This window comes from Drosophila virilis, chromosome 2 (assembly GCF_030788295.1).
Source record: "Drosophila virilis strain 15010-1051.87 chromosome 2, Dvir_AGI_RSII-ME, whole genome shotgun sequence".
Taxonomy (NCBI): Eukaryota; Metazoa; Arthropoda; class Insecta; order Diptera; family Drosophilidae; genus Drosophila; species Drosophila virilis.
This window is the reverse complement of record NC_091544.1, coordinates 4,832,739-4,855,924: the sequence shown is the minus strand read 5'-3', so window position 1 is coordinate 4,855,924 and position 23,186 is coordinate 4,832,739. Positions and strand designations below refer to the sequence as shown.

General features: G+C 40.9%; 1 protein-coding gene across 2 annotated transcripts; it reads right to left on the bottom strand.

The window, feature by feature from the left end:
• Positions 1 to 85: 85 nt before the first annotated feature.
• mbc (myoblast city) lies at positions 86 to 23,093 on the bottom strand. 2 transcript variants are annotated; one of them, XM_015171358.3, is made up of 17 exons: positions 22,484 to 23,093; positions 13,882 to 13,993; positions 10,298 to 10,454; positions 9,969 to 10,238; positions 8,605 to 9,904; positions 8,204 to 8,492; positions 7,789 to 8,139; positions 7,552 to 7,726; positions 5,480 to 5,593; positions 3,991 to 4,834; positions 2,602 to 3,927; positions 2,302 to 2,533; positions 2,150 to 2,236; positions 1,840 to 1,921; positions 1,605 to 1,781; positions 1,389 to 1,533; positions 86 to 1,328 (listed from the first exon to the last, which is right to left on the bottom strand). In XM_015171358.3, the coding sequence occupies exons 1-17, from the start codon at positions 22,527 to 22,529 to the stop codon at positions 1,006 to 1,008; spliced, it is 6,030 nt and encodes a 2,009-aa protein (XP_015026844.1). In that variant the 5' UTR covers positions 22,530 to 23,093; the 3' UTR covers positions 86 to 1,005. The 2 variants fall into 2 exon arrangements, with proteins under 2 accessions (XP_015026844.1, XP_002054807.1); XM_002054771.4 differs by lacking the exon at positions 5,480 to 5,593.
• Between the last annotated feature and the right edge of the window lie 93 nt (positions 23,094 to 23,186).

Below are 23,186 nucleotides of genomic sequence, written 5' to 3'. Positions count from 1 at the left end.
TTTGATTTATGTGGGGGTGTATTTGAATCCTGTAAAACATATCCTGCGATACGTATTGCATTATGACATAAATATAGATGGATAATACGTTTATCAGGCTTAACTGTATTTTATTATTACTTAATCTTTGGCCGATGCACAGATCGCAAATTACATAAAATTACACAAAGCTTCCCTATGTATATATATATTAGTATATATGTGTAAATCGTGTAACAATCATTAAAAAGTTATTTGTTCAGTTTAAAAGTAGACGAGCTAAATTACACATTAAAATTTGAGTTTATGGCTAATTGGTGTACAATAAAAATAGTTTTAGCTTATCATTTTAAAAAATTTGGCTAATTGCTTACAAAGTTTTCAAAGGTTTTGTATTGCATGCACTGTAATTGACTTGATTGAGTTTGTGCTTCAAATTGAATAAAGTTCCTGTTATAGATTGTGGCACTTGTTTGCATAAGATACGTACAAAGTTGTTGAATTGTGATTAGAAGAGCTTAAGCTACTAAGCTTTAGATAACATTATTATATCGTTAATCAAAGTACAAAACTTGTGGAAGACAAGTAGTTTGCGTATTTTTACGTATTGCGTTTTGTTCGAAAACAAATTCAAAGCGAACAGCGACTGCTTTGATATATAATAAACTATCAACATAGAACAAAATGATGACATGTTCAACATAATATCATTTCAACATAATTAAACATTTAACATATATCATAAAACTTATTTAGGTTCTAAAAACATTTCACTTAAATCTAGTGCGATCGCTTGTTTAGACACTATTTGGTAGTCGGTCATGTGAGGCAAATGTTGTGTGTTGATCATGCTCGATTGTTGCTCGTTTCTTTCGGGGATTAGTGCTATATAAAGATATAAGCTATATGTATGTAGTAACAGGAATATTTGGCACTCGATGCTTGCTCGTTGACAACGTTTCATTTTCATGTTATATATGGCGCAGCACTGGAAGCAGCAGTTACATCTGCTGTTCGTTCGTTCGTTCATGGAATGTGTTTACTGTGCCGCGATGGCTTTGGCGGCGGAGTCGGAGGGCGCGGCTTGCTGGCATCTTGTATGCCCGGCATGCTGAAATTTGTGGCCTCCAAATACTCGTACGTTGTGTTTGTAATACTGGTCTTTGTCATGGTTGTCGTGCTAATGCTGCCGCTGGTGCTGCTGTTGCTGCTCAGCACATTTAACATTGTATAGCCATTGGGATTCCAGTCGAGACTGTGCGTCAAACTGCTAAAATCGGTGGAGTCGCGCGTCTTGGCGGGCAAAGGCGGTGGTCGTATGTCCTCCTCCGACGTGGAATCGGTCGTTTCTGTCATATTCAAAAGAAAATGTTTACCAATTTCACGAGCTAATCTCTCTTGATGCTTACCAACTGAGTTGCGATTGCTGCTCTCGGATAGGGAGCGTGTGTCCGCAAAGTTTTTAATGCTAGCCGTGGGCGTGGCAATGCTGGCTGGCCGCGAGAGGCGACGTTCTTTTTCCTTTTCGGAGCGCAGCGGCCGTTTGGGTGTCAGCTGTTTGGATAAAGCAGGGGCAAATTAGTGGGGGTTCAAGCTGAAACGGAGCACTTTTATGTGTGACTGACCTCTTCGGTTAATACGCGTGGATCGGGCGTTTTGGGTCCACTTAGAGAGCTATTCGAAGCACTGGCCAACGAATTGACAGAGGTGTTAATCTCCTTTTCGGGCGTTGACGTTATGGTGGTCAGTGGCGGCGTATACCACTGACAATTGGCCACCGGCAAGCTCAATGTTTCGCGATCCTTTAAAGACAAGTTGTTAATAAAGTGCAAGGTTTTTCGTACAACTGAGTTTGAATACCTTCTTCATGGAGCGCCGTTTGGCGGGCGTCTTGTCCTTGTGCTTGTTGCCTTTCGTGCTGGGTGAGTGGCCCAGGCTAGGTCTATGTGAGCGTAGACAATAAGCAACAAATTTCAAGTAAACAAAAGTAAAACAAAAAACAATAATAAAACACATGCAACAAATCAAACAAAACCAATGGAAAACAACTTAAAGTCTCAAACTAAAAACAGCGAGCAGCGATAAAAGTGTTAAAAAGAATTGGATATTGGGTTTTTTTTTTAGTTAGAGAAGGGTTTTTTTTTTAATTAAATGATTAATTACAGCTTACCTAGTGTTAAAGCTCAAGCTGGCCAGCGTGGACTTGATGGAACTGGTTGGCGGTCGCGGCAGAAATGTTGACTTCGATAATCCGCTGCTGCAATTGGAGCGGATTTTAGAATTACCATTTACTATATGTGACTTGAACTATTCGGGACTTACTCAGAGGAGCCCATGCTGGTCTCGGACAATCGATTGTTGCTGGCATCAAAGATCGCGGGCAGGAAAGAGTTGGTGCGTCGCATGATAACCGAATCCCGTTCGATTTTCAAATCGCACGATTTGCGTCCATAGCGCGATTCTACGTGCTGCTGCATGTCCGCAAAGCAGCCCTCCAAATGATCCTGCAGCGCCTTCAGGCTATCCGGCGCCTTCTGGCGATGCAGTCGAATGGCTACAGATGCGGATTAAATATGATTAGAAGCATGAAAATTAAAGAAAGAAAATCCCGATGAAACGAACCACATTGCAGTAGTGGGATTTGCAGGGCAATCAATTCCTTGAGCTCCTCGACAAGCTCCTTGTCATCGGGATGCTGCTCCAGATACTCGTCGGTAAGGAATGCCTCCTCATATTTGGCAAAGCCGCCCATAACGGCGGGATCCACAATGCCGTTGAGCTTCATGCTGAGCGGATTTATGTGCAGACTCTCATCGCTCTGATGCAGTATGACCAATTGTCGGATATCCTTGTTGGTGTCTTTCATGATCTCCACGGCTCGCTCCAGTGGTGAAATTTTAAACGTATGCGAATCGACTACGGGAAACCAGCGCAATATGCCAGGCAGTGGGAATTGCGTAACGAGCTCGGTACGCTCCAGCCAAAGGTTACGCACATCGTCCATGGTGCCGCCGCCGGTGCTGTCGCGGAAGGGGCGCGAGAATTGAAACTTGTGCACATTGTTGGAGGTGAAATACTTGACAATCTCATTGGAGATGATCTTCTCATTGAACTTGGCGAAGGCAGCGTCCATAATGGGCTCCACTTTGTTCACCTGTATGTATTGGCCATCGCTGTTCGTTATATCCTCGCCAGGCGCCTCCAGCGTTTGCATAAGCTCTGCCTGTGGATGCTGGACAAGCATGCGTGAGCAGAAGTCGCTGTGGCGCTCATACTCCTTGCCCCGAAAAATGTAGACTCTGTTCTGTAGCAGTCGTGGAAAGCCGCGTCCATAAAAGCACACGCGAAAGTACTCGGATGTGTGGCGCAGCTCCTTGAGTATCTTTTCAAAGAACTGGGCCATGCGCTTCAGCAACTCCGCCAGCTTGATGTAATCATAGATTTCCTCCTCGTACTGCTGGGCGAGCACCTTGCACATATCAATCGCGCACTCCCACTGCTTGCCCTTGTCAAAGTAGTCCATGATCTCAAAGTAGAGGGCTTCCTTTAGCTCGCGATGGGTGCGGCAGCTGCCATGGCGATAACTGCGCAGCTGGGGAGACAATTCCGTATCGTTCCAGCGCAGCAGTTCCGTGTGCAGCTTGAGGGTAAACGCCGCCTCCGTATAGTTCTCAAACTCCATGTGCAGGGCGCACAGTTTGTAAACGTAGCGTATGTACATCTCCTTGAGATCCACTTCCGAGTAGAACTGCAGCAACGAGAATGTGCACGCCATGCGGTTCTCCTTACTCTCGTCCTGGATAATGAAACGATACTCGAGCAGTTTGTCCATCAGCCTTGTCACCATATTCACAAAACTGGTGCCGTCCACATTGAGCGTGTTGTGCGCGGCACAGTACTCCAGCATGATCTTCTTGAACAGCTCCTTGTACTCGGCATCGCCCTTGCCTGACGGGAAAAGAGAAAACAATTAATAACTAGCCGAGGAATGGCTGTAAGCAGAGCACTTACCGGCGCCAATCAGAATGTCCAGCTTCTCGATCATGGCCGTCTTGAACTCGGAAAAGTTGCCCTTGTGGTGGGAATTGTTGTGCTTGGTGTCGCCGTAGCTCTCCACCTCCAGACGCGAGCTATAATATTCGCACTGCATCATGTCAAAGAAAATGGGTATCGTCTCGCGGCGCAGCTCCGTTTCCGGTATCATGCTCATCTCCAGTATGGGCTCAACCAGCTGCGGCACAAACTTGGGCTTGTGCTTGCCCAGCTGGAACCACATCTTGCGTATCTCCTTGGCCGTATCCTTGCGTATGTCCCGATACCGGGCAAAGACTATCTGCCGTTTATTGTCATTAAAGTCGTTCAGCTGCAGCGGTGACTGCACCAGGAACGCAATCGAGCACTGAAAGAAATTCGACCAGATCTGTTTGTCGAACACCGGGCACAGGAAATAGTCCGTGATGACCATGCTGAGCTGCTGCAGAGCGCCGAGTATAACCGTATTCTGGTGCATGATCATGTCCATCCAGTCGCGCGGAAATACCGCCTTCTGATGCGGCGACACGAGCTCCTCGAAGACGAGCAGAATCTCGATGACAAAGTCCTTCAGCTCGCCGTGCTGGTGCAGATCGTTGACGAAATACTTGTAATGCTGGGCATCCATCCGCTGCAATATGCCCAGCATGATGGCAAAGAATTGACCGACGACGCCAGTATCCCGATCCAGTGAATGCGCCGCCTTCATGACCGGGCGCAGCAATATGATCATTACGTCGCGCACATCGTTATGCGTGGGTCCCACGTCCGGGCGATAGAGCAGCTTCAGGATGTTGTTCATTATGTTGATGCACTCGGCGATCTAGCGACAAAAGTTAACAGATTAGTTTGGAATTTCTTCATGGATTGAGAAATCAAAACATATCCTACAAATAATCAAAACAATTCAAAACGCGAACTCACGAGAGCTGTTGACCTAGCTGTACTTCGCATAAGAAATTAAATTTAAATTAGTGCATAAAAATATAGAAAAAACACAAAAACGTTGTAAATTAAGTAAAACACATTGATAATTGCGTGGGCTGGCATTGACACAAACAAACGTGGCGCACACCAACACGCGAGCAGTGCACAAGTATTAGTGAGCTTTCAAAGCTCCCAAGCAGCAGCAGCACAGCAGCTGTGCGTGAGCCGTGTGCGTGTGCGAAAGCTTGACGCATTGCTCGCACACTGGCACAGAAAAAAACGCTTACAAACTAAAAGCCATTGAGCGTAAAGTGCGCCAAACACCGGCTGTGCAAAATGGCAAAAAGCTAAACATAACTTAAACTAAAATTATGATAAAACAATTTAAATTAATAAATTATATATATATATAAGAGCTTTATAGATTGGAACAACGTGAAAGGCGGCTGAAGCGCAGTTTTGGACGTGCGTTACATAGATCTGAGTTTGGTGCACAATTTGATTGTGTTTCTATAGTTTTGTTTTTTTTTTTTTTTTTTACCTTTTTATTGGCAGTCGTTTCTCGTGTGTGCAGGTGGGATTTTTTCTGTCCGAGCACTTTAGCGGCTTTCGAAAGATTCTTTTCTTGCTGCCAGATATCGGTTTTCGAGTCACCCTATTTGTATAACACAAGTTATGATTGTGAACCAACAACAACAACAACAAAAACAAAAACAACGAGATAATTAACGCACCCAACATCGAGTCGAATCAGTTTTTGATTTCGATACACGCAAATGGTAGGCACATAAGAGAAACATTGGAAAACATTAGGTTGATCATAATGATATCAAGGCATTTAAGGCATATATATAATAATAATAATACGATTATGATCATAAAGCCAAAGATATAATATTACAGACAAATGATATAGGGGTGACAAAAAGATATAGAGAAGTGAAGAGAGAGAGAGAGAGAGATATATATATTAAAGAGGTGCACGTTCCAGATGTGCATACATACATACATTCGCATTATATACGGTGCGTGTGTGCGTGTGTGTGTGTGTGTGTTGGTGCGGTGCTTGAAATCTTTAGATATATATAATTGTGTATGTATGCATATAGTATGGATAACTAGAACCGTGTTGGTCAGATACAGGTGGGTGGATGGGTGGTGGGGTGTGTATGTGAGGTGCTTTAATGAATTGCCATATGTAGCTGGCATAGAAGGATCTATGACAGATATGACATCAGATGAGAAGGGGCTCAACAAACAGCTAAACCCGACAAATATCATGATTAAGATAAATATATAAGCACATACATATAGTATGTATATAATGCCCATACTAAACAAAAAACTAAAACAAAACTAAACGACGTTGATGATCGTGAGATCTTCTCGCTAAACACACAATTCGAGCGCTAAGTGAATTTTCATTGCATTGTTGTATGTGGTACATAGTGTAAATACTTACACACTTACAGTTAAGATAAGACATATATAGTACATATAGTTTATATATTTGATGTGCTTGCGACTACTTTACAAGGTGCTTAAGCCTAGGGGACACGTGACAATAAACAACAGACACAAAACAATATATATTCAATCAGTTGCAGTCCAAATTAATCAACATAAAAAAAAAACCAAAAAATTTCGTTATCTTCGGGCTGCCGAAGATCAAATACCCTTGCAGTGGCAGGCAATATAACGATCATATATGATATATAATATATAATATGATGATATGATCTTTCAAACTGAAATATATTTAAAGGCGATTTCATACGGAATGAAAATATATTTTTAATATAATAAGAAAATAACCAACGATATTTTCAAGTAATCTGAGCTGGTAAAATGAAGTAGTGCCAGACGAGGCATTGGCTCGAACCGTAAAACAGTTCACCGATAGATAGATTTGTTAAAGAAATCTATAAAAAATGTTAAGATAAGCACATCTAAAGATAGATACATATATAATAAAACAAGTCTGATGCTTATCAATTATTTATGCCTGGACACGACCAAATTATATTACCCTCTGCAAGAGTATTAAGAACACATATGGATGCAGCATGCTTAAAACTAACTAACAAATCATCTCAAGAGGCTACAGACACATATATGTATATATATATATATATACTACACATATATATATACCTAAATATGTATATCTAGATTGAAACTGAGCAAAATTAAGACAGCTCACATGTCCAATTGGCAAACTGAATGATCTGATGTAGCAGATGGTATTCAATGTCAAGCGCTTTGATTTATCAAAATATCAAAATATATTAGCAAAGCGCTTTTTATAAATACTTTTTTTTTTTTTTAGGAATATGACAATGGCAATCGAGTGTATGATTAGTGTAGGATCAGTTAAATTGAACAAAATAGCGCTGACATTTGGCAGTTAATTGAAATTAGTTACTTTTCGATCATTTGAGTTGAACATGTGCCGTGTTATGTATTAATTTTGCATCCTGTTGTTGCATACACAAGACCATTTATCGAACACAAAATTGAAACGATGCATTAGATTATAAACAATATGCAAATCCCGATGGATTATTAATTAGTGGCACAAGCAGAGCATTAGCTGGCTGGCACAGAACATACCTCCTCCTTGCTCTCGAGATGATCCTTGATGTGCTTGCAGAACACGGGCAACAGTATGGCGCGGCATTTGGGCGAGCTGAACAGTTTCGTTTCCACAAAGTCCTTGATGCAGCCCATTTTTGACTGGGTAAGCCGACGTGGCGGAAACTTTTCCAAGATCTCCACAATGGAAATGCTGCAAGTATGCGCAAAGAATGTATATTTTTCTACATTCTCATGGAGTTCTCTCTAACGTACCTGAGATGCACCTGATCGAAAACCTCCATCAAATCGGTGGCTATGATGTGCAGATTCTTTAGCAGCGCTCCCTCCGACTTCAACAGATTGCTGGGGCAACCGATCATATCGATGAACATTTTTAGCAGCTCCTGCAGACGCGCAGCAAAGTCCACATAGTCATTATTACAGTTCATCGCCGCGTATAGAACGCGCGATCTGATGACAAATTTCATCACATAGTGCAGATAGCGAGTCGTCTTGTAGAGGCGACGCACTGCGGCGCTCTCCTCGTGCTCAATGCCATCGGCAGACTTCTCGCACGGCGTGATCGCATCGCTTATATTGCGCTGTAGCACATCCATTAGTTTTCTATATAGAATACGAAATACAAATTATAAATACAGTTCTTAAACAGTCTGAGCTGAACACTTACGTATAGGCCAACGTGGCGGAGAAACTCTCGTTGATGTACACATCGAGTACGGATAAAAAGTGTTGATACTTCAGATCCGAGACCGTTTCAATCAGATGAATGATGCTCATGAAGACCAATTGATCGTACTTCTCGGGATTATCGTTCTCCACGAGTATGTTGAACAACGCATCTAATATGTCCTGCAGAAACTTGACGACTTCCTCTCCAGGCACTGTAGACAAAGCATTCAACGATTGCTCCAACGTCTCCTTGTGCGCTGACCAATGCAACAAGCCCAACAGGCTTACTGGAATAAGGAGAGCAGAGATAAATTAGAGACTTCCACACAAGAGGAGTTTAAGTTAAGTGTGATATTCAACATTTAACTTATCATGTGGATAATAATTGGAAAATCTTACCGCTCTGCGTTAGCTTTGTGCTGCAAAGATTGACATCGATGGTCAGCTGATCCTTGGGCAGGAGACTTAGACCACTTATGGATGGCTTGGTGCCCAGCAGCTCAGCTGTGGTGGCCGGCAGCTCCATGTAGCTATTGGCCAGCGTTTTGTCGTACTTCTTGTGATCGATCTTGTAGACGGCCAGCACATGCTGACCCTGTGGTATGGTGGTGCCATTTGCCTGCATTAGCCGCACATACGACAGCCCAAAAGGTTTCTCAGAACGATCCTTTTGCTCGTTGCTGCTGCGGTGCTTGAGCGTGAATCGTAAATGGCATTGCTTGAACTCTTCAATGGGCACGTGTATCTTGAAGGTCTCCTGCCACTTGGGCTTGTCGTCGTGGTAGTACACCACCGACTTATACTCATCGATGGGCGGATGCCCGGCGCCAATGCTCATCACGCCCGGCACCAGATGGCCCTGCTCATTGGCCACGCAAATGGTCACCTCCACGTTCTTCTCCGATGTTTTGGCAATGCGCGCAAATTCACCGCTGCAAACGGTCAAATAGAGATCGTTGCGCACGTCACCCGGCAGTATGACTTCCGGGAAGCCCATTTTGCGTGCGACCGGCACATTGGTGTGCACGAGGCGTGGAAAGTCCTCCTTGATCTGCTTGATGTCGCCGCGCAGCACCTCGAACGTAACGGCCATTTTGGATTCGATTTTGCCAACGTCCTTTTCGATCAGCTTGCGCAGCGTGCCATCCAGCGTGTCCTTCTCGCACATGATGAACGGCAGGTCGAGATTGCCCCGAAAATCTTCGGGTTTACTGATGATGGGCGTTAAATCCTTGCAGGCAACACCAAACGGCCGACGCATCATGTACTCACTGGCGCTGCCCGAGGAGCCGTTCGAGTTGACCGACAGCTGCGAATGCTTCCGGCTGGCCGCTGTGAGGACGCTGTTGGCAATGTTCATGCTGGTGCGCTTCGAGTCGGTCGAGTCCTTCATCTCCATGGAACCGATGCGTATGGCATAGCACACCAGATACATTTTCGAGATGCTCAGATCGTTGCGGCTGAGATCGGTGAACAGCACGCGATTATTATCGAACTGATCGATGTCCCGGGCAATGCCGGTGCGCGACCACTTCACCACATAGTTCTCGCTGATGGGCTTGTGTGTGTCGCCGTTGAAGAGCGTAAACAGCAGATCGGAGTCCTCCTGGAACTTGCACACGAACGCATTCACGTGCAGCAGTATGTTGTGCGAGTATTTGTTGAGGCCGCGCGTCGTCTCGCGCTCGCTGGACAAACGCTATAGAGGAACGGATGGAGACTTTGAGTAACACAATTAATTGAATAACAAGCTGTTGACTCACATTTGCCTTTTCTATGCGCTGCACCGCATGCACGTGATTCTCGTACAGTTCCGTGGTGCAGATGGCGTTCGTGTCCAGTATGTCGCCGCTCTCGTCGCGCACGACCATGTCCAGGCCCAGCAGCTTGTTGCCGGTGTCAATCTGTGCCGTCGCCTGCAGCTTCACCTTGCGCATCTCGTCCAGCGGCAGATTGCCGGAGATCAGGGCAGCTCTGTTGTTATTCAGCTCATTCATTTTTCGTCTTATCTTCTGAAAGTCGGGATTTGTGCTCTGCGCGAGAGAAGCAAAAGTCAATTCAACTGCAAAAATAAAATCTGACAAATGCTTACCAAAAAGTAACTCTTGGCTATGCCACCCCACTCCAGCAGCACTTTGGTGATCTCCTCGACAATATCGGTGCGCTGTATGCAATACTCGCCATTGACAATGATGTACTCGCACAGATGCACATAGCTCTTGGGGAAGATGCCGCGTGTTTGCTTCTCCCTGCAGCGGAAACAGAAACAAAAAGGAAGACAACACCATTAAAATGTGGCCTGCATATGGTCTTCTGCTAAACCAACAAAGAGACATACTTTGACAATTATGTGTGCTTATAAAAAATATATATAAAATGTGAAATACAAAATTGGGGCAACTGCAAAAGTTGAAGTTAAGATTGGTTGAGAAACCACTTGAAGATATTTTATTCTTGGGAGTTTTGTAATGTACAATAATATTGCAGGAAATAAGTTAGATTACTTGAGATTCTAAAGCTTGATTCTGTATAAACTAAATTAAATAAATAAATAAATCTATTGAATATGCCAAGTGCTTTTTACATTTACATATTTAATAGTGCATTTCCAATTCTGAATTTGTGTTTGTTGAGTTCAAGTTCAAAACTAAAATAATATAATTAATTTTTCATATATACCAATTATTCAATTCAGCTATTTTAAGAGCTGCCCTCGCATGCTTTTGCCTTTATCTGAATGTATATATATGTATATATACATAAAAGATATGTTTATGGCTGCAGCATGACACAATTCATTCTGATGAATTACCCAACGCAAGCCCAAATCCAACCCTCGAGTGGACATTGTACGGGATGCCCTCGGGGCAGAGGAAGTGCGCGCAAAGTGTGACACTCGCAAATGAAATGGAATGCTTCAATTTGGCTCAATTCAGCATTTGACATGCGGGGTGGCCGCCTTAATTGCCCGAGACAACAAAACTGGGTAACCATCAATCAGTAGGCCTCCCAGCAGACATACATATTTAACCGATAGTTAACCGACTCTTCAGCCCATTTTGTTGTACCCTGAAAAAAGGGTAACATGTATTTGTGCAAATGTCTGCAACAGGCAGAAGGAAGCATCTCCGACCCCATAAAGTATATATATTCTTGATCAGCATCAATAGCCGAGTCGATCTAGCCATGTCCGTCTGTCGTGACTTTGCAGATGTCCCTCTTTCTGTCAGTCACGCAGTCCAGCTGGATCGGACCACTATATCATATAGCTGCCATAGGAACGATGGGTCGAAAATGATATGGATTATGAAAAGGCTGGGTCTGCAAGGGTATTCGTAGCCGTTCTTTCTGTTTTTCTTGTTGAACTGTGACAAATTATTCCATGGAATTTCGTACAGGTACCGGACTTGGTGTGACCTTCGGTATTGGGGCGGGTACGGCATCAATTGGTTGGGCATGAGAATTCTTGGATTTTCGGATTGCTTATCGTTTGAAAATCGTGAGAAAATGCACAATTAAAATTGATATTTTACTATAAATAAACAATCGCGCTAGCCAAACAACAACAAATACGAATTTCGGACCAAAGAGGTTATCAAGACGACGCATTGAATTTCTTTTTAAATGCGCCTCACACTCTGACAACAACAACATTCATTTTACTTTTTATCGCTCCACAGTAATAAATGCCTAAGCACAGTGAAGCCCGGCGCTAACGAACCGACGCAAAAAACATATCGAAGCCAAAGTCGTATGAGTTTTCCAATGCTCAAATTATGTTTGACTAAAGTCAACTCAAGTAATTCTTTTATATTATAAAAAAAATAGTGCACATTCAGTTGGTTTCACTGTACTTTCAACATTGAATTCTGTACTGAATGTCGTGCTCTGCATTCGCCGTGTCTGGCTGCGTTTGTCTGGGTTATGGGTCAGCAGAAATATGGAAAAGGTCAGCTGGCCAATCGTGATGTAGTTCTTGTTCTTTGTAGCTACTGTATCTCTCTCTCTTGTTGTTGTTGCTGTTTTATTTTTCCCTCTGTCCACGATAAGGCACACCAGAGCTGCCTCAAGTGCGTGTCCAAGCGCAAACAACATAGATAAATAACAAAAACCTCTTTCACCAAATACAACACACATATAAAACAGATACTGAGAAAAGCAACTTGTGAAAACCCGGCAGAGCAAAAGGGTCAATTTTATCTGTGCCCTTTTGAAATGACTCGATGGAAGTTTTTGCCACATGGCCGCATCTGTTTAGCCTGGACGAGTGTGCATCTTGTAGCATCTTGGGCAACTTGGCACAGATTCCAACAGAGATTGATTAAATAAACAACACATCTTGGCCCACAGCTGGTTACCTGATTTATGCATGTGAACAATTCTGGAACCGTTTCCGTTCTCTTTGTTCCAGAAATGTGGATTTTGTTATTGTTGTTTGGAAACAACCCGCGTTGTAGGAGGGAGGGCAGATGAAATAATAAGAGGGCGAAGGAGAGAGAGAGAGAGAGAGAGGGTAGATGGGAGTGGGAGAGAGCAACGGAAACAGATTTTTCACAACCCTCGCCCTCTTCCATATATATACACACACATTTATTTACAATTCTGTTAAATAAATTACCAATTGCACACAAACAAGCACAAGACTTAAAAGCCCTGATGTTAAAATAATCTAAAAATCTAAACACTCATTTTAGGAATTATTTTGAATATTGTGAAGAAATCTATAAATTTTATATATAAATCCATTTATAATAAACATTATATGGTGACTCAACTATTTCTCTAAATACTATTTTCTTTTTATATCATATAATTCGTAATACTTTTAGTACAATTTTTACCTCAAGTTCCAATGCCAGCAATAGCCCAACTATGGGCTGGGATGCTCATAACGAGAACCGAAACGAGATTCAATGAAGACATTAATCAAACCAGAGCCTTTCAGTGCTTTTGACAGGAAAATTTACTCAGTGTGTGAACAAATGTAGAGGGAAAAAACAACATTGGTCAAAAGGCAAAACGATTTTAACGTGTATTGCATTGGGCCAAAAATAACAAGACAATTTTTATGACAACAAAAAAAGAACAGGCACATAGAATATATATTATATATATTATTATATATGGTAGATATAGGAATTTACTAGATATTGTATTTAGCTCAGTTGATTTTGAGGGAAATTATCAAAGATTAGAATGTTTTGCACTCTGTAACAGCTGGATCTATCTCGTTTTAGAAACATTTCAAATTCAAATACTTCAATTGAGTGCAAAAACAAATAACTATTAATTATATTATTGATAAATAAAACAAAAACTGCAAGTTCTTATCGTTTCAGAGGCAATCTTAAGTAGTATTCCAAACAAACATTGAACTTAAGATAAGAAACTTGTAATTGAGACAGACAGACTATTAAACTAGACTCTTTTCACAGTATGCACGGACCCTATCAAGATGTCTAACAAAACAACAGAACTCTACAAATTGCTTCCTCAATTACCAATGTATAACTAATTTTATCTAATGAGATCTAATGAGATCTAATGTTATCTATGTCTCTTACAAGCAAAGCATACGATGGGCACGTGTGAATATAAATAAAGTGAAAGTGCAGTTATGCAAATGTTGGATTAGAGAAGAGATTATGGTTGGATTTACATAATCCGTATACGTACTTCTGTTTGTAGCCGTAAAACCAGTGTGTGGTCTCCTTGAGAATTATGACAGCATCGCCCACATCCAAGTTCAGGCGATGTGGCTTCGTATCCTGATCAAAATTGCATTTGGCTGTAAACGAAAATAAATTAAATTTAATAAAAAATGTATATATATATATATATATATTTTATTAGTGGAATCACCTGTTGTGCGGCTCGTTGGCTAAGCTAAACTGAGCTATGTGCGTGCAAATTAAAGCTCAGTCGGATTAAAGCTCGGCCAAAGCCCCGATCTGGCACTGGGCGCAATTTGGGGCGAGGGTTATCAATTACATAGTTAGCAAAAATATATATACATATGTGATGCTGGGAATAGGAAACTAGGGTTGTCGCTTTGCCCGGCGGATGGGGCTGATAACAATGCCCCGTTCTACGTGAGATTTATCATTGACTGCACGCTTCCTCAACAGCATAAAGCTGATAAACTTCTAGTTAAATGACGCATTTTCGAAGCACGAAGAAATGCAATCAGCGTTGCGGGGCGGGGCAGCAGCAGATGAGGATCGAGACAAAGCCGCTGTCACCACAGTCATGGAACTGGCGGGGACGGTCAACCAAGTCGAGTCGCTGGCGACATCGTCATCACTTCCTCGCCCGATAACGAAAGCTGCACACAAGCATAACAACATATACATACATATGTATGCATATGCATGTGTATGCATTTTTTATATGCATGTATGTAGATATAATTAGGCAGCGCAACAGAAAAAAACCAACAACAACAACAATAAAAACGCTGCCGCCTTCGCGTAACACGCCCCGGGTGGTGGCGATGGTGGTGCTGCTCGTGGTGCTGCTGGTGACGGCGTCTCGGTCCAATGACCGACACGCGGTCTCTGTGGCTCTGATGAACGAGCATAACCAGCAAGAACGACCTCCACAGCACATAAACGAAGAACAACAACAACAGCAGCAGCAATTTGCAAAGGTATCTCTTGATACCCTTTGAAAATGGTTGTAACCGGGTATTATGGTTTAGCGCAAGCATATGTAACACTTTTTTTTTTTTTAATATAAACGTTTATTGTATTGGTTTAAGAATGGCATAAATATTACTAGAGGCTTTTGCCCAGCCTTGCCCGCGGCACGTTTTTAGATATTAGCGTTTCACTTTTTTCCACAAATGCGTGTGAAATTTTTCAAAATCCCGTCCTAACGAGAACTACAGTAAAAATATCGGTACATCAATCAGTCAGTCAGTCAGTCAATCAGGACAAAATGTTTATTATATAGAGACACATCTCTTGACTATGGAAGCTAGGATTTGAAAGTTCTAATAAATATTATCGTATATTATTTTCTATTATTTCTATTTCTATAACATTCTCTCATATTAATATCGAAAAAATCTTAGAGTGGTTGTACAGTACAGGGTATCTCCGAGTCGGGCACTACCCAGATCACTCTTATTTTCCATTCGCTCTCTTCAGTATTCTCACTCGCATTTGTTGGAGAGTAAGTTAGTTATTCATTATCTGCCCAATTGCATGGAAAGTTGGACACGGAGTGGGTCAATTGCAAAAACCAGTCGAGCTTGGCGAGCAAAATTTAGTCTATGCGCAAAAATTGCGACTGCAAATGCGAATTAATGCGCATTTTTTAACAGCTACGCTTCAAATGAGGAAATTGGATGTTAAGTGCCGGTTAAAAGAAAACAATATGGAAGTAACCGACCATGGGATACCCTGTAGCCAGCTCTCAACTAATCTGAAATGCGTTTAGGCTGTCAAGCTTTAACCTGCCGTTAAAAAAGGTAGTTAAAATTGTCAGTAGGTTAGATTTATAACATTTGGTTGCTCTGCTTGTCAATTGAAATAAAATTACAAGATGCTCCAAATCTCGCTTAATTTGATGTTAATTTTTTTTATTTAATTTGAATTTTCCAGTTTCTCTCTTTAAAGATCAGTTCTTTTGTATTTCTTATTTTTATAATTGTTTATAGCATTGAATCAAAAATAGCATTTTTATTTCTGTGCTTTTTTTTAATGGGTGTTCTTGGTGCAATCAAATGTATCCGCTCGTCAAGAACTTTGAGCTCTCGGCTTTCTCTCTTCTCTCTATCTTTCTGTTACTTGTATTAAATTTCAATACGCTAAGCGATTATGCATAAGTTAAACTTAAAATATTCTTATGCAAGATTATTAAACGTCAATGCATAAAGCACTCAATTTCTGGGAATCGGCGAATGATTCATCACGATGATGATGACGACGACGGTCAACCAATCAGTCATCGGGCGGGGCACACACCTTGCTCGGCAACATCGGCTATGAGAGGGTCATTATTAAATTGAACTCATTTCCCTTGCTGATGCACGATTGTTAACTCTAGCCAGACCTATAACTATATCGAAAAATCGTTGGGCTAACGGAAACAATCGTGAATAATGAAATGCAACCGTTGAGGGTTATAAATAAATGTGGCAACAGGCCAAGTCACGGCTGAATGGTCTGGGAAGAAAGGGCACTGGCCCAGCATAAGCCAGGTAAAAGCCAGGTAGACGACGACGCCGACGAACACGAAGACGAGTTCCCTTTTTCCTCTGCACACTTTACGACCAGCCAGGCTGTGGACAAATTGTGCAACAAAGAGCGCAATTGTGAGGGAGACGACTTTGTTGGCTGGCGGATGCAGCTGAATGTGCCACCCCCCCCCCTCTCTTTAAACAGGGCGTGGCAGCACGTGCAAATGTGCAAACAGAGCTCGAAGCTACTGTAGCGGCTGCTGCCAATGTTGCCTAGAAAATGAAGCACAACAATCATCATCATAATAATAACAATAACAACAAATTGCCAACAAGTAAAAAAAAAAAAAAAAAACGACGCTTCGTCATCTTACCTCACACACACAAGCATACGAAACACACACACACACACGCACAAGCAACGTGTGTACATAAAAAAAAAAAACAATCGTGACTGAACGGCAGCGGCTCATTTGGATATTTCAGGTTTAAATAGCACGCGGCTTGGCGGTTTACATACTAAGAAGTATGTATATAAGCTGCTTGAGGAGCACACGTAAATCCCAGGTGATAGTCTGATACTACTTCTAAGTCGTCATAGCTGATCATTACGACCTGCGTGAAAACTGAATTTATGTGTTTAATAAAGTGTCGATAGTTGTCGCTAGTATTGAACCAAGAGAATCATTTGTGGTCCAGTTCATTAAGGCCTTTGATATAGTTCATTGATATATTTGTTATGCTAGCTCAATCCGTTTCAAATGAGTCAGTTCTAGTTCAATCTTATAAGATAATCTTAAGTACGGTTGCATCATTACAAAGTTATTTAATGTAGTTCACAAGACGCAATGCGAACCGGTTCAAACAATTTGTTTCATTGATTCAAGCCGTGAGCCTAGACACCGATTTGCGTTTCTTAGTATAACTAGCTGTATTGTACGATTATTATTAACTTTTCTATATACAAAACTGTTTGTCCGGACTGACTGATTGGTTTTATGTGAGCTTATGAGCTAGAGGTGCACGCTAATACGGGCTTTCTGTAATTCCAACGATCTTTGTGAAAATTTAGTAAAGACGGTGAAAAATGCAAGCTATCGATTAATTGGGAGAAATTTTAAGACGCCGACTCAAGACATGAAGTTCAATATAGCAAGGGCAGATCTAAATTTTCCACTTTCGTAAAATAAGAGGGAATATTAGCAGAGACCGAGCAAGGCCGGAAAACCCCAGTTAATATATACCCATACATATTTTCTTTGACGAAAGCGTCTAAAAACTGTGGACAGAGACGGCAACTTGATAAATACCTACAAGTTGGCAGCGCATTAGCGACAATTAATGTTTCAATTGTAAGGAAACATTATTAATCAAATGAAAAGCATTAAATTATTTTTAATTACTTAATTAGACCAATATTTTCGGTATATGCACAACATAAAGAGGTTGCTGTCTGCGCCTAAAACATATAATAAATGCACGCTGAAATCATACTAAACTTCCGTGCGCAACTCGGATTCGCGAATTCGTATGAGCAATTCATATATTGCTCGCGATCAACCAATTATATTTTACACATATTGCATAATAGTTATTCAGGAATTGTAACCGCAAAACCTCAATAATATATAAGGTATTTCGTGGAAAGAAATCATTTACTGTTATATTGTTGAAAGACCTGTTAAAAGACCGTTTGCATATTAGCAATCATCCTGACTGCCGCTCATCTCTAATTCTATTCTATTCCAGTGACTGCTGCTCATCTCTAATTCTATTCTGTTCCAGTGACCGCTGCTCATCTCTAGCTCTATTCTGTTTTAGTCTTTGTTGTTGTAACGCATTTAGCCAGCCTGTTTTCTAAGCTCATTTGATCTTGGCGCTCGGTTCTCTTAGCTGGTAGCTAAGCTAAGCTAAGCTACATGTATATATGTGTGTGAATTTGTATACGCGAGCTGAGTTTTGAGGGTCAATTATAATGGTTCTCAAACGGTTAAGTCTCAGCTCGTCTGGCTAATAATAGAAGCTTCTCCTATACAAACATATATGTACACAAAGACATATATGTTATATACAAAGCAAAAGTAAATACATATATTTCAGGGAGCTCTCGAGAGTTTAGCGTAACGCTTTTTATGGGCATGTCGAAACAGAAATTCCATTGTATTTATACATTTTTTTTTTCTTCTCATTTTGCAAAAGTTATTAAACAAACAAAACATTCTGACACTTATACGGTAAGACACAAAAATAAATAAAGAAAAAAAGAACAAACCCAATTTGAAGATAAGATTTTATGTGCAGTTGACAGTTACAGTTAATGGCGCCGCGCTCGTAAAACTCACAAAAATTACTCAAAAAATTAGACGCTAAAAAAAAAAAAAATGTTGATAATAGTTATTATTATGAAGCGAGCCATAAAAACAACGATGCCGAGCGACAATGTGGAAATGTAAACATAAACTTGACCCATTTGGGTCAAAATAAAAGATACTAAATTTATAGGCAGGAAGGATACAACTTTTATTGTCAGTTTTAACTTTCTAGGAACGCACTTATCTAGCACATTTCGGTGGTCCAGATATTTTGTACTTCTCACTCTATCAATTTCTTTGATTTATACAGACACACACAAAAGTATTCGAACAGCAAGCAATTTCTATTTTGAACCCAATTTGCGTTCGTTCCTGGTACCAAACAACCATCCAAATTAATTTTCCCCTTATAAACCAGTTAATTTCCAACAAAAAACAGTTAAACTTTTGTAGCATAAACATAACAGTAATTTTATTAAATTATTTAATTAAAAAATGGCACACTTAGTTTTTTACTCGATTTATTTTGTTGCTTTTACCCATCTGGCAACGCTAATGTATCTAATAGGATACGAATATGTGTACATATGTATGTGTAATTAGTTCAAAGACTGTACTCCTGAGTCATGCAATACTGTTAACCCAGGGTTCGTGGACTTTGAGTACATGATCGTAACATTAGCAGTTCTCAATAAAGTGAAACCAATTTCAGCTGCCTTGAACGAGACATTTATGCGGCATGCCGACTGACTCAGTCGATGCCAAGTGAAACCCAATTGCTTTCTACGTAGATTCGATTCTCTACAGAGAACAGTAATTGCGCTCTACACAATTTATGCTTAAATATTCCAGCTTTCCAGCTTTCCGCGATTGGAAAATGCCAATTTACAATTTACAACAAATGATGCGACAATCTCTTGATATTGTCGATTTATAGAGCAATTAAATCCCATGTCAGGGGTAGGATGTGATGTGGCAATGGCTGCGATTAAATTTCAATTTGGATTGCAAAATGGAAAGCGCAGATTGACTTTCGAGTGCGTGCGGAGAATGGAAGGGGCAGTGGAAGTAGATATCAAAATGTAAGTGGATGTCGCTTTAAGTAGTTTGCACAATTGTCGGGGGATGTGTTCATGAATGTGATTGCGGGCAGGGCAGCGTGTGGGAGGGGAGGAGGTACTTTTGTGAGTTTTTCGAATGCTGCTGTTGATAGTTTCAAGCCACTGCAAACAGTCGGGGAAGGGGGGGGGAACTGGAATTTAATTTGAACAAGTGCTAAATCTGGCAACAGAGCTTGATTGAGAAACTCTCATCTTTACATATACATACATATATACGTGTGTATGTATGTGTTGGGGTCAGCTGCATTGGAGTTGCTTTGTCATGCTAGAAAATTTGCCGCTGGATCAAAATGGAAAGCACTTTCAATTATGCAAATGAAAAGGCATTTCATGCGCCACAAAAATTAACGAACAAGAAAATTTTAATTAAATAGAAAAACCAAACCCCAAAGCCATAGAGCCAGAGCAACTCATCAATTCGACTCAGCTCAACCCGATCCCTCTCCACACATCTTTACTTTTCAATGCAGGGCCTCATTAAGTTTTACGTTTGCTTTGCTCTTGTTGTAGTTGTTGTTGCTATTCAAATTTAGAAGTAGAATGCATGGTTGCCTACTCTCATACGCTCTCTCTTTCTGTTACTAAAGAAAATATCGTATAAAGCGCCGAGTCAAGTGTAAATAGAAAAAAGGAGTAAAAAGAAAAAGTGTGTAAGCGAGGGGCGGGCAGAAAGAGCACGGGACAGGCAAGTGTCGCAGGTGCAGCAGACGCTCAACTAATGCCAATGAACATTGAAGTAGCAGAGTAAATGCCTGACGGCGTCTGCTGCATGTCACAAATCAACACAAATAGACAGGCGGCCAAAGAGAGTAAGAGAGAGAGAGAGAGGGAGAGAAAGCAGAGAGCGTACAATGGAGTGTGGGTGCGTGCATGTCAATGTGTGCGTGTACATGTGCTCACACACATTGATCAGTGCGGGGGTGGGGGTAGCGTGCGCTTTCTGCTTTGCATTCAAATTGAGCCTTTTTTCAAGCATCTAATGACAAATGAAGAGAATAAATAAATAAATACAAACAAAAGCTTAAGAAATTTTTCTATTATTTGCTCAAATGTGGGACAGCGAATCGCATTTTTATCGCATTTCGAAATGCGTTGCATTGTTGTTGTTGTTGTTGTTCAGCCATACACACACACAAATGCAGACACACGTATTTGCTAAGTGCCTTAACTATAAGACGCAGGCGTTAAAATAAAAATAAAACAAAAAACTTGCGATAAGACAACAACAAACTATTCTTGATAAGCAAATGGTTTGTGTTTGTTGTGTGCGTTATGGCCACATTTTAATGGCTAGCACATGCCGCAAGGATAACTTGCGGCAAACCTTAAAACGTGTTTTACAGTTAAACTTTACAAGCTAGTAACATTCACAAATACATATACATGCATATCTATCTGCATGCATATGTATGTGTACATATGTGTGAGTTTCTCATTACAATAGCGACAAATGAAACTAAGCTCAATGCCGATTGTAATCTAACATTATATCATTTTCATATTTGATTACGTTTATGGCAGCCACGCCCATCAATGTACCCTGCCGGGCGCATACTGATGCCAAAATTATTTCGACAGTGTTGGGCAGCAAAGCAGGGAAAGAGACACAGACAAACTTGTGAACATATAATAAGCGCAAGCACTCGACATATTATGAGTGTTGTGAATGAACAGTTAATTCGATCGCGAAAGTGATGTGCAAATACATATATACACAAACATGCATATAACATACAATATACATGTACATACATAATATGTATGTATGTGCACTCCACCTATCTATTGAACACCGAAAAGGTCAACAAACAAAAGAGCCGACAATAATAAAACAAATTCACACGTACACACAGGTCGATGAGAGCATTTCAAAGATATTACTATTGCCATTTCATGGTCATTGCCAATGAATAGACTAGAATTTGTTGTGCATGGAAAATTAATGTTTGTTTTCTCGCAAGCACACAAAAGTAAGTGTGTGTGTGTGTGCGCATTTAAGTGTAAGTGAGTGCAACCAGGCGATAGAAAACAGGTTACAGCTTTACGAGTGCTCAACAGACAGCCAGGCCTGAATATATGTATGTACATATATGCCTGTGTTGAAAAGTGACGCGTAGATGCGGAGGCTGCAACGAAATAGGATGAGATTGAAAGAAAAACGAAATTAATGTGCACGCAGAGGAAGAAGAAGAGGCAAGTCTGTGTCTGTGCATGTTGACACAGCGACCACATGGCCGGCGAATGCAAGGGAGAGGAAGGTGCAACAATAACAACAAACTACCGTACCAACGCAGCAGGGGAACCAGAAACCATGAACCAAAGTCAGCGTAGCACTCGCACTTGAGCGCAAGGTAAGAAGAGAGCGTTGAGAGCGCAAGTTGTTGTTGCCTTGCTACAGATTTTGGTTTTTTTTTTTTTGGAAATGAGTACCACGCAGCGCACCCACACAGAAAGTATTGTTTGTTGTTGTTCTAGGAAGAGGTAGCAGTAAATTAAACATTTTGTTTAAACAATTTTGTTGCGGCTATAGCATGTTTGAGAAATAATGTACATGTTGCGTGTTCTAAGCATTCTTTCGACACATTAAAAGTATCTGAGTATATTAATGCTCTTTGATTTTTTAATTTTATTTATATTTTTTTTGCTAAAATCAGACTTACCAATGCCAAATGATTGCTTAGCATTGCAATCGCTCCACACAGTCATTTTGAATAGTTGTCGGTCGATGTTGTTGTTGTTTTTGTTGTTGTTGTTGTTGATATTGTTAACTTTTACCACACTAGCAAGCACTCACACTCACACTCACACACACACACACACAAAAACGTATATAAGTTTTGCATACACTTTCTTTCGTTTGCAAAATATTAAAGAAAACCGCGACGCGAAATATATAAGATAACAACAATAAAAGGCCGCTTTTGTATTTAAGCAACACGTAGTTGAATTTGATGTTGGTGTTCACATTTTCTTGTTGCCTCGACTGGCATATTATATAGAATATCATTTATTGCACAATTCCATTGCTGTTTTCTTTTTATTTTTCTTGAGTTTTATGTTATTTGCACTTTATTAGTCGCTGCGCTGATGTCAATTTGTTCTCATTTTGGGAGTTGGCCGCACATTATCTTTACTTACGCTCCCGCGCGCGCACACACATACACTCGAGCGGGCATATTTCCACTTCGCTGTTTCGTTCACAATTAATTAATTAAGCGGAATGAATACCGCGCGGAGCACTCATTTCAACTGTTGCTCGGCTTCTACTGTGCAATGTGACCAGCCATGGCAACGGCCAAAATACCAAAGTAGTAGTTTCATTGAAACGCATAACATTAATCTTTAAAATGTTTAATACCATAC

What these genes read in the sequence shown, in the direction of transcription:
- mbc (XM_015171358.3), bottom strand. Translation starts at nt 22,529, where the DNA reads ATGACTGTGTGGAGCGATTGCAATGCTAAGCAATCATTTGGCATTG. An exon ending in TCCGCCACGTTGGCCTATAC is followed by an intron (nt 8,140 to 8,203) that starts GTAAGTGTTCAG and finishes TATTCTATATAG; the next exon opens with AAAACTAATGGATGTGCTAC. An exon ending in AGCTTGAGCTTTAACACTAG is followed by an intron (nt 1,922 to 2,149) that starts GTAAGCTGTAAT and finishes ACGCTCACATAG; the next exon opens with ACCTAGCCTGGGCCACTCAC.